The 12,144-nt window shown below is 36.6% G+C and overlaps 1 protein-coding gene across 6 annotated transcripts in view; it reads left to right on the plus strand.

The window, feature by feature from the left end:
* DNAJC3 (DnaJ heat shock protein family (Hsp40) member C3) overlaps positions 1 to 12,144 on the plus strand; it is a 77,982-nt gene that overhangs the window by 52,441 nt on the left and 13,397 nt on the right. For all 6 annotated transcript variants that reach the window (XM_036249915.1, XM_036249919.1, XM_036249917.1 and 3 more), the window contains 4 exons: positions 622 to 803; positions 1,219 to 1,338; positions 5,338 to 5,443; positions 5,527 to 5,647. In XM_036249915.1, the coding sequence (XP_036105808.1) occupies positions 622 to 803; positions 1,219 to 1,338; positions 5,338 to 5,443; positions 5,527 to 5,647 (529 nt within the window). The remainder of the gene's footprint in view (positions 1 to 621; positions 804 to 1,218; positions 1,339 to 5,337; positions 5,444 to 5,526; positions 5,648 to 12,144) is intronic.

Raw genomic sequence — 12,144 nt, forward strand, 5'->3', positions numbered from 1 at the left:
TGCATTTTGAAGAATACCAGTGCATTCACTAAATGTTGTAAACTTCTGAATAAAATGGAAATGATGAAGCCTTAACCTTCTCACATTGTTTTCTCTTTTCATTCTTTTTGTGATAGAAGATTTAATTTCAAGATGACATTTTACAAAAGAGAATTTTACTTAGTTATTGGTAGAGTAAAAATATTTTGAAAATTTAGAACCTACATTTTATTTTTTGATACTAGAAATTAGAATTGTTGATTAAGTACAAAAATTTGATTATAGAATATTCTCTTCAAAATCAAATAAGCTTCACTGGGAACAACCTTTTAATAGTAAATGCCATGTATTTGTATTTTCAAAGTTTTACAATTATATCATTGAAGGAGGAAGGAAAAAGGCCTTATTTGTATATATCTCCTTTCCCCCATTAGAATTTATTTACAGTATCCTTGGAGAAATTTTATTATATCTAATTATTTTTGTCACATCTATTGTATCAGACTTTTAGATACTATTTACCATATAGAACTTATCACATTAATTGAGGATATTTTATGTTGATAAATATGTAGATAAAATATGTGGGATGAAAATATAATTTCTTATCTTTCTTAAAGTCTAGTTCTTTTGTTTCTCAAGGTTTGTGTTTGGGATGCTGAACTACGGGAACTTCGAGCTGAGTGTTATATAAAAGAAGGGGAACCTAGGAAAGCGATAAGTGACTTAAAAGCTGCATCAAAATTGAAGAATGACAATACCGAGGCTTTTTATAAAATCAGCACACTATATTTTCAACTAGGAGACCATGAACTGTCCCTCAGGTCAGTTCTAGTGACATACACATCTCATCATCTTTTTATTGTTGGCAGCAAGATAATAATCCCATTTCCTTTTCAATTTTAAATGAATAAAATTGTAGTTAAGGTTGTCTTTATATTCTATTATCTATTTATACATTTTAAGTTATTCTACCACATAATTTATTTTCATGAATTGTGCTTATTAAAATAAATAGGGATGTTATATTTGTAGAAGCAAAGTGGAGTATTTAATGTATAAGTGTGTGCTTGGTCCAATACCATATATAAAAATAAATGGGAAATAATTAAGCCAGTGTGTTTTAATTGTTACAAACAAAAAAATAACCTTTTATTGTGCTTTCTGTATTTAGTATGGAAAACTACTCATTGATTATTTTGACTTGGAATATTTTTCTCTTTTGAAATACATGAGCAGTGAAGTTCGTGAATGTCTTAAACTTGACCAGGATCATAAAAGGTGTTTTGCACACTATAAACATGTAAAGAAACTCAATAAGCTGATCGAGTCAGCTGAAGAGCTCATCAGAGATGGCAGGTGAGCATGAGCATATGCTTGTGTAGACTCTAGCATTCCCTCATGTCCTTTGCAGGCACAAAAGAACAATTGAACTGCTTGCTTTTCTACTCCTTTGCAATTGAAGCTGAAGTATCTTAGATAGCACTGGGCCTTAACAAAACCACTGCAACATTTAAATAAGGCAGAATATAAATTATAGTATCTACATAGTATTATTACAGATTTATTTATATTTCACTAAATATTTATTGAGTATCTTCTGTATCAAGCACAGACTATGTCCCGGGGTTGCAGAAATGCATATGACTAGTTTTTGGTGTTAAGAAGCTCATAAGTATAGTGAGGGAGGCAGACATATAAATTATTAAAAAGGTAATGTGGTCTCTAGAGTGATAGAGATGTAAACAGAGGATACAGAGATTTTGTTTCCCGTGGTATATGATTCTGGGTTAACAGTTCTTTTGTTATAGTACCTGAAAAATATTGTACTATTTCTTTTCTGGCCTCCATGATTCCTGGTGAGAAATCCATAGTCATTTTAGTTGGTTTTTCCTCCCAAAAATAAGGTATTATTTTCTTCTAACTGCTTACAAGATTTTTTTTCTTGTTTTTAGTATTCATATGTTTAATTATGATGTGTCTTGATGTGCATTTCCTTATGTTTATCACTTTTGGAGTTTATTTGGTTTTTAGAATATATAGTTTTATATCTTAAATTTGGGAATTTTCCAGCTAATATTTTTTGGAGTACTTTTTCAGCCCTTTCCTCTCTGTACTTTGCTTCTTAGACTCTGATTGACATAAAGGTTAATAACTTGTTATAGCCTCACAGGTTCCTGGGCTCTGTTAAATTTTTTCAATGTATTTTCTTTGTTAAGATTAGGACGTTTCTATTGTTCTAATTCACTGATTCTTTTCCTGTTTCCATCAATCAGCTATTGAGCACATTCAATGAACCTTTTATTTCAGTTTCTCTGTTTTTCAGTTCTAAAAATTCCGTTTGTTTGTTGTTGTTGTTGTTGTTGTTATATCTTCTATTTCTTTGCTGAGACTTTCTATTACTTTGTTGAAGCATTGTGTTTGTTCATTTACTTTAAGCATGTTTGTTGCTGTTGCTTTTTTTCATGGCTGCTTTAAGATTTTTATCAGATAAATTCTAACATGTCTGTCCTCTTGGTGTTGGAATTTATTTTTCAGTTTGAGATCGGTGTCTTGGTATAATGAGTGTTTTTTAATAGAAATCTGGACATTTTCATTTATAAGACTTTTCAAATTTAAATCTTTCATTTTAGCTGGGTTTTTCTGACATTGTTCCATTAAAGTGGGGGTGGGCATGTGGAGGTAGAGTTTTCCTACTCAGCCTTCATTGATACTCGAGGTGTGGGGGCTTCTTGCTACTACTTGGTGCAGGTGAGAGTTTAGGGGACTAATTTTCAGCCATGGATGAAACTCCTGGCTCCCCACCTGGCCGCCTCTGACACCACATTGGTATGGGTGTGGGCACAGTGCATTACAGCCTAGCCATGGAAGAAGTCTGGGCTCTCCACATGACCTGCTGGCATTCGTAGAGGTGGGCCCATAATTTTCTCTGGTATTTGGCTGGAGTAGAGCCATTATTATCAAAAGTGTTGTCTTGCTAAGCTGCTCTCTCTGGGTCTTCTGGCTTGGGGCAGCAGGCTTTCGTTTTTGTTTGTTTTGTTTTATGTGCGTGTGTGTCTGTACCCATTGGCATTTCTGGGTTGCTGGTTTCCTCAGCTCCATGTCTTGGGTGTATGAAGCATAAAAGAAACCCAGGGCACTTACCACACTATGTTTTCCCTCAGGTCCAGAGGTCCCTCGCTTGTCTACCTTCTTTCCCTTTCAGAGTCTTTTATTACATTAAAAAATATTTAATGTGTAGGGTGTTTATTTGCACCTAGCTGGAGATATTAGGTAAAATACATTTATTCCACCTTCTCAGAAGCTAGCTATTTTTTTCTTAACTATTTATTGTGAAATTTTTCTAATATAGAAAAAGTTGAAAGAATATTAAACCTATATATGCCCATGCATATTCAATAATAATACTATATTTGCCATATTCACCACCCTCCATTGAGACTTTGACTTTTGTAAACCAGAAAATATAAAAGTATTGATGAACTATTCAAATACTTTAGTAGCAGATGTTGTGACAGTTCACTCTTAAATAATTTGGCCTCTAAATTTAAAAGGCCTTCTGCTATATAGCCACAATGCCATTACCACACCTAAGAAAAGTAACATTTATATTATTGAATATGTAGTCCATATTCAAATTTTCCCAGTTCCAAGATGATTTCTCTAACTGCTTTTTCAAACCAGAATCCGGGCAAGATTTATAATTACATTTGGCTGTTACGACTCTTTAATCTCTTTTAATTTAGAATAGATTCCCAAGTTGTTTCCATGACTTTTTGATGAGACCAAGCCAGTTATAACAACGTAGAATTTGAATGATTGTTTCCACAGAGTGTCATTTAACTTACTCGGTTTTTTTTATATGTCCCATAGTACAGAAGTAACTCCTGGAGGACATGTTCTGGGTGTAGAAGAGTATAGTGTAGAGCAGTGGTTCTTAAAGTGTGTTCCCCAAACCAGCAGCTAGGTTTTTTTTTTTTTAAGGGAAGTGCAGTATTTTCTTTTTTTTTCCTTTATTGATTTTAGAGAGAGAGGAAGGGAGAAGGGGGGGGGAGAGACAGAAACATCAATGAGAGAGAACATTGATTGGCCGCCTCCCACACTGGGGCTTTGGCCCACAACCTGGGCATGTGCCCTGACTGAGAATCAAACCGGTGACCTCTTGGCGCATGGGTCGACGCTCAACCACTGAGCCACACCAGCTGGGCGCAGTCCAGTATTTTCTAATTGAACTTTTTATTTCGAGCTAATATACCAAATGTAGTTTCACATGTAGTTGTAAGAAGTAAAGCAAGGTCTCATATACTCTGTGCAGTTTCCCTACAGTTGTTTTACCATCATGAAAACTTTAGAACAATATCCCAACTAGGATTTTGACATAGATTGCTTGCTTTCATTTTATTTATTTTTGTTTCTGTTTTTTTTTTTTTATCCTCACCTGAGGACATTTTTGCATTCATCTTCAGATAGAGTGGGAGGGAGAGAGGGAGGAAGAGAAAGAGAGAAACATCGATGTGAGAGAGAGACACCAACTGGTTGCCACCCACTTGACCCCAACTGGGGCCAAACTGCAACTGAGGTACATGCCCTTAGCGGGAACCAAACCCAGGTCTCTCTGGTCTGTGGGCCAGTGCTCTAACTGCTGAGCCAAACTGTCCAGGGTGCTAGCTTTGGTTTTAAATGTCATATTTAAAGCTGTGTTTTAATACATCAGCATTTAAAAGTGAGGATTGCAACACTTTGGGAATAATGTGCCACATTATATATCTTTAGTTTGTCATTACGGAGGAAAGTAACTTAGTGTGCATAACATGACTAGTACTTTTCAACAGTTTTAAAAATGCTGAAATAGCTTTTATTGTTCTTAGAAAGCTAGTAAAGCTAGGAATTTAAACAGGTTCCTTCTGCAGGGAAGTACATTGTACTTAGTTGTGAATATTAACATGATATAAAATAAATAGCATATATGTAATGGGTTCCATGATTTCATGAAAATTAGAGTGACCAAAAAATAAAACCTTATCTCTGCTTTGCTAAACGTGCTCCACATAAGTCAGACTTTAACAAGGTGTTTTACTCAGTTTCAAAATCACGAACATTTTTCTGTGATGAAATTCATCAGGTGGTTTGATTGGTACTCATAAGTACACTCTTAGGGATCATTTTCTGTGGCCATGTTTTATCTCCTAACTCCGAACTGTAGGCAGTACATTCCTTGCTACTGTAGATTGGTAAGGTAAAAGCAGTGTGTGGAGGCATGTGATCATTCAGGTAAACTGATTAAGCGACATATAGAGGGTCTTCTCTCTAGATCTGGAAATATAATCTGTTACTCATCCTGATTTTCTCACTTACTAGATACACAGATGCGACCAGCAAATATGAATCTGTTATGAAAACGGAGCCTAGTGTTTCCGAATATACAATTCGTTCAAAAGAAAGGATTTGCCACTGCTTGTCTAAGGTAACAGTTAACCCATTCCCAGAAATGTAAAAACTTAACATATGGAGTAGGAACCATAAATCATTTTCTCACATTTCTTTTAGGATGAGAAGCCTGTTGAAGCTATTCGAGTGTGTTCTGAAGTTTTACAGATGGAACCTGACAATGTGAATGCTCTCAAGGATCGAGCAGAGGCCTACTTAATAGAAGAAATGTATGATGAAGGTAAATCTATAAGGAATTGCATTTTAGTAGGTAAAAGTTGATGTACATGAAAATTTGCACCTATTTAACATTCTTTTGTTTAGAACAAATTTACCAGAGTACCAGGAAATTTTGATAATTTTAGAAAAATGGCAGAAAACTTCAAAATTATTTTTCCTTAGTAGAAGTTGAAAAGTATACCATATAAGGGAAAAGTTCTGCTGTTGAAACAGTTCAGTGGAATATAAAAATAAAAATGTTAGGTCCTGGCTGGTTTGCTCAGTGGTTAGAGCATTGGCTTGCGGACTAATGAGGTGCAGGTTCAATTCTGGACAAGGGCATGTACCTCTCTTGCAGTTCGTCCCCGGCCCTGGTTGGGGTCCTGCAGGAGACAACCAGTCGATGTGTCCTTCTCACATCGATGTTTCTCTCTTCCTCTCTCCCTCCCTCCCTCCCACTCTGTCTGAACAAAAAATGGAAAAATGTCCTCGGGTGAGGATAAAAAAAAAGTAAGCCTTTATTGCCCTTATTGTAAAGTTTAATTTCAAATCAGGTAAATCATTTTAAAGGGAAAACGAGTATTTTTCTGGTGAATCTTGGTTTGTGGTCCTCTTTTTCCCCTACTTAGGTACTGAATATTTATTTAATGAAAAAGTATGGCTATTAAAATAAAATATTAATTTTTATGTTGTGTAAAGATAGTCATAAGTGGTAATTGTGGATAAAATTTTAAATGTAAGAAGAATGCATCTGCAACTGGAATAAAACTTACCCGTTTTGGCTCAGTAGTTAGAGTTTCGGCCCGAGGACCAAAGAGTCTTGGGTTTGATTCTAGTCAAGGGCATGGACCTCAGTTGCGGTTTGGTTCCTGGCCTTGGTCAGTGTTTCTCTCTCTCTCTCTCTCTTTCCTTCTCCCTCCCACACTATCTGAAGATAAATGGAAAAATATCCTTGAGTGAGGATTTTTAAAAAAAGAAAGGTTTTTGGTACTCTTTTTTTTTTTTAAGGCAAACTGATCATTCATCCTTTTTCTGCTTTCCACAGTTTGAAAGATCTTGCTCCTGAGTGGTTTCCTAGGAGTGATGACAACTCTGGTTATTACTATTTGTAGGACATTTTTATAGTTTAATCCTTAATGTCTGATTGAGGCTTGAAGTGTATGCAATCAGTATGATGTTTTAACATTCATAAGAATGCTTCAGTGAGGCAGGTCATCTATGTGGAAGAGCCCATTAGCATAATTGTTCTTTTCACTTTTGAGCTATTGTGTCTGCTCAGTGAGATGGCTGTCCTCTAGGATTTCCATTCCAGTTAGTTTTTGGAATGCTTCATCAAAGGTACTTTTGTCATCTGTATATAAACCCTCAGCTCTAATTGTGAAATTAGAGAAGCTGCAGAATATAAAAAACGTAACTGTTAAAAAAAGGTTAAATCTTGTAGGCTGCTAACTATAATTTGAAAGATGCCTTTGTGAATGTCAAGCTGACATTTTTTAGAAAATGACAACTTAATTCTTTTTTTTTTTTTTTTAATTTATTGGGGTGACATTGGTTAATAGGATCATTTAAGTTTCAGAACAGCTTAATTCTTGAAGAAAAAGATGCTTAATAGTAACGTAACAAAATAGATGTCTTTGAAGTCTCTTTTCCTTTAAAGTTTTCTTTTAAATAGGAGTTTATTCTTTGTTTTGGAGGAGGTGTGGGGAGGAGGCTTAGATTATACACTGGTAGATCTTTCTGAAGTATGGTTTTACAAGAGTAAAATGGTGTTTGAGTCACAGATAAGGAAATTTAAGCAACCTCCTGGAGAGAGGGTCTCTAAATTTGGGGGATGGAGAGGAAGCCTGTGTAGTTGAAACAAAGGTATTATTTGAAAAGTATTATTTGCCTTGTTTGGATTTGAATCAGAGGTTTAATAAATAATGTAGATGAATAATAATCTTACTCAACTAGGTTAAATAATAATGTCAAAATCCTGAGTTAAAATATGGAGGCTTTCCATATTCTGTTACTAGTTTTACCTTTTTAAAAATCAGCAATTTAAGATGATAGTAGGTATATAATGAATAAAGAAAAATAAGTTTAGATTAGTGGATATTGGAGATTATCCAATTATTAGTGGATATTGGAACATGGAGATTAATTAATTTCAGGCTTGCAGTGGAATTACCAGGAAAGATAGTGGATTCCACTCATAGGAAGTAAACTAAGATTGTTCTTTGAGGCTGCCTCTGAGACCATGAAAAATGAAGGAGGCTCTTCAGCTCTCTGCATAATTCTTCTAATAGTTTTTGAGAGGAACACACTGACATTAAAGCAATATGGAATGGTTGGCAAATTTCCTTTGTAGGGTGATTCAGGTGTCCTTATGAGATGAGCAGTTATAGTGGCTTGAACTTAAGCTACATGAAGACCTGTGTCTACTGTATTAACTGATGTATCTCTGGTACTTGTGCCTGACACATAAGCAGGCACTCATGTATTTGCTGAATGAATGTAGTTAAACAATAAGGTCATAGTAAAAAGAGTATGGAATTTAGAATTAGTCCTCAGTTTGACTTTGCCATTTATTTTATTTTGTCTTGTGGTAAAATACACATAAAATTTACCATATTGATTTTTAAAGGTACAGTTCAGTAGTGTTAAGTATATTCTCCAAAACTCTTTTCATCTTGCAAAACTGAACTCTATACCCATTAAACTCCCTCCTTCCCCTTCTCCCACCTCTCAGGTCCTGGCAACCACTTTCTATTTCTATTTCTTTGAATTTGACTACTCTAGATAACCTCATTTATGTAGAGTGATACAAAATTTGTCTTTTTGTGAGTGGCTTATTTCACTTAGAATAATGTCCTCAACGTTCATCCATGTTGTAGCATGTATTAGAATTTGTGTATCAGTTATCTGTTGATGGACCTTTTGTGTATTGTGAATAACACAAGACCTTCCTTTAAATTCATCTGGATATACACCCATATGCTGGACCATATTGTAATTCTGTTTAGTTTTTGAGGAACCACTATACTGATTTTTTTTATAATGGTTGCACTGTTTTTACATTCCCATCAGCATTGTTGCAATATCTCCACATTCTTGCTAACTCTTGGTATTTTCTGTTTTCTTTTTTTTTTACAGAAGCCATCCTTAGGCGTGAGAAGTTATATCTCATTGTGGTTTTGATTTGCATTTCCCTAATGTTTATATTGAGCATTTTTTGTTGTTGATCCTCAACCAAGGATATTTTTTCCATTGATTTTTAGACAGAGTGGAAAGGAGGGACAGGGAGAGAGAGAAACATTGATCCATTGCCTCATGCATGCAAACCAGGCAGGGACCAAACCCACAACCTGAGTATGTGTCCTGACCAGGAATTAAATTGGTGACTCTTGCCCTGGCCAGTTTTGCTCAGTGGTTAGAGTGTCGGCCTACAGTCCAGAGAGACCCGGGTTCAGTTCTCGCTACGGGCATGTGCCTTGGTTGCAGTTTGTCCCCGGCCCTGGTTGGGTCATATGGTAGGCAGCCACTCGATGTGTCTCTTCCACATCGATGTTTCTCTCTCTCTCTTTCTTCCTCTCTCTCCTTCCCACTCTGTCTGAACAGAAAATGGAAGAATGTCCTCGGGTGAAGATAAAAAAAAAAAGAAAAGGAAAACTGGTGACTGGTGCACAGGACGGCGCTCAACCAACTGAGCCACACTGCCCAGGGTTCTCATCATTATTTAAATCAGCCTAAAATAGAATTAGGCTTGCCCTCAGAATCCAGTATTAGAATGTGGTCTCTTGTAGACAGCAGTTATATTAATGGAAGTTTGACTGTTTGACTTTAAATTGTTTAGCCCTCTTTTTAATTTTTTTTTTTATCTTCAATTTTTTAAATTGATTTTTATAGAGAGAGGAAGGGAGAGGGAGAGAGAGATAGAAACATGGATGAGAGAGAACATCAATTGGCTGCCTCCTGCAAGCCCTCCACTGGGGATTGGGCCCAGAACCTGGGCATCTGCCCTGTCCAGGAATCAAACCAGCGACCTGCTACCTCTTGGTGCATGGGTTGATGCTCAACCAGTGAGCCACACTGCCCGGGCTATTTTATTTATATATTTATTGTTGAAAGTATTACAGATGTCCCCCATCGGTCCCCTCCCACTGCCTTCACCATATTATTGTTCATGTCTGTTGGTTATGCATATAAGTTCTTTGGTTTATCTCTTCCTGCTCCACCTTTGCTCTGAGGTTCACTAGTCTGTTCCCTGCTCCCCTGTCTGTTTAGCCTTCTCGAATGACATAGCTCACAGTTCTCTTACACTTCTGTGATAATAATGAAGCTCTATTAGTTCTTGGATAAAACTTCCCCTTTGTGGTCTAAGGATGAATATGTATAAAAGAGTGATAGAAGAGATATTTTCATTGTCTGTATTATGACAGTTTCATAATTTTATGAGAAATTTCGAATATAGAGGGAAATTGAAAGTTTTATAGTGAATACTCGTGTCATTACCATCTAGATCCTAAAATTAGCATATCACTTTTATCACATTTATCTGCCTATCCCTCCATCTATCAGTTTATCATTTTTAGATACATTTCAAAAAAAGTTATAGACTTTGGTTTACTTTCCTCCAAGTACTTTGGCTTATATATTATTAATTAAAATTTGTTTATTCTCTTTGTTTTTTTGGGGGGGGGATTAATTTTATTTATTTATTTATTTTTAATCTTCACCTGAGGATATTTCCCTCTTTATCTTCAGATAGAGTGGGAGGGGGAGAGAGAGAGAGAGAGAGAAACATCTATGTGAGAGGGACACATGACCAGTTGCCTCCCGCACCACCCCAACCAGGGCTGTGGATGAACTGCAACCGAGATTCAGAGATACGTACCCTTGACTGGAATCGAACCCGTGACTCATTGGTCTATGGGCTAACGCTTTAACCACTGAGCCAAACTGGCCACGGGGGTTGTGTGTGAATTTTAGATAAAGTGAAATGCACAAATCTTAGGGATACCAGTTATGAGTTTTAATACTTGTGCAACCTGTTAAAGAGAAAAATTATTCACACTTGTTAAAGATCTTAGAGAAGACTTTCTTCAAAGGGAGGTGGGTGGGAGTATCACGATGGGTGTAAGGACCACTGCAGTGGGCTCAACTCTGACTCCAGCAATGACAAGTGGGGAATTATGACCAAGAAGCTGGGTGGGGGTGAGTGGGTGGAAAATATACTAAGAGGAAACATCAGGGAAAGGGGGCATTATTGCTAGATGGACTCAGCTGGATTCTTGCTGAAGGCAGGGCAGGGAATGAGGAATTTAATCAGGCACTAAGTTCAAATTTGGTCAAATACCAAAGGTGGGAAATTTTAGCTAAAAGGACCTAGCAGGATTCTTGCTCAAACTGGATTCTGTAAGGACAGAGAAAGAAGCCCAAGGTTGGGCCTTAGTCAGAAAGAGAACTCAGAGGAACCTGACTAAAGTTTGGGTCAAAAGAGAGAGTTTTTGTTAAACTCAAACTCCTCTAAGATATAGAATGTTCCTTTGCCCTCTTGTCCCTTACCAGTCAGCCACTGCCCACAGGCAGCCATTGTGCTGATTTTCTCCATCACAGATTAGTTTCATGTTAATAGAACCAACACAGATAGGAACTGGGTGGGTCCACTTATACGTGGATTTTCTTCAATAAATACTGTAAATGTATTTTCCTTATCATTTTCTTTTCTCTATCCTACTTTATTATAATAAGAATACAGTAAATAGTATATAACATACAAAATATGTGGTCAGTTGACTGTTTATATTATTGGTAGGGCTTCCAGACAGTGATAGGCTATTAGAAGTTAAGTTTTTGGAGAGTCAAAAGTTGTACGTGGATTTCTGACTGCAAGAAGTCAGGTCTTCTAACCCTTGTGTTGTTCAAGGGTCAATCATAGTGTTGAAGGGTCTTCTTTTGTTCTTAAGGCTTCTTTTATTCAAACATGATTTTGAGATTTATTTATGTTATTACTTGCATCAGTAATTCACTCCTTTTTATTGATGAAGAGCAAAAGTGGCAGACTTTTTCTATAAAGGGCTGGGAGTAAAAATTATAGGCTCTAGCCCTGGCCGGTTTGCTGAGCAGTTAGAGCGTCAGCCCGTGGACCAATGCATCTCGGATTCACTTCCCATCAACAGCACATACTTTGGTTGCGGTTCGGTCCCCAGACCTGGTTGGGGTTGTGCAGGAGGCAACCCATTGATGTGTCCCTCTCACACTGATGTTTCTCTCTCTCCCTCCCTCCCTTCCACTCTACTACAGATAAATAGAAAAATATCCTCAGGTGAGGATTAAAAAAAAAAAATTATAGGTTCTGTGCACCATAAACTCTGTTGCTACTGGTCATCTGTGCCAGTGCAATGAAAGAACGAATGGCCATAGACCATACAAATAGGCATGCCTGTGCTCTAATGGCTTTATTTTAAAAACAGGTAGTAGGCTGAAAGCATTATTATTTTTTTTCTGTATTTCAACATTAATCCTAACCTTGAAGAC

Source organism: Molossus molossus, unplaced genomic scaffold (assembly GCF_014108415.1).
Source record: "Molossus molossus isolate mMolMol1 unplaced genomic scaffold, mMolMol1.p scaffold_m16_p_9, whole genome shotgun sequence".
Taxonomy (NCBI): Eukaryota; Metazoa; Chordata; class Mammalia; order Chiroptera; family Molossidae; genus Molossus; species Molossus molossus.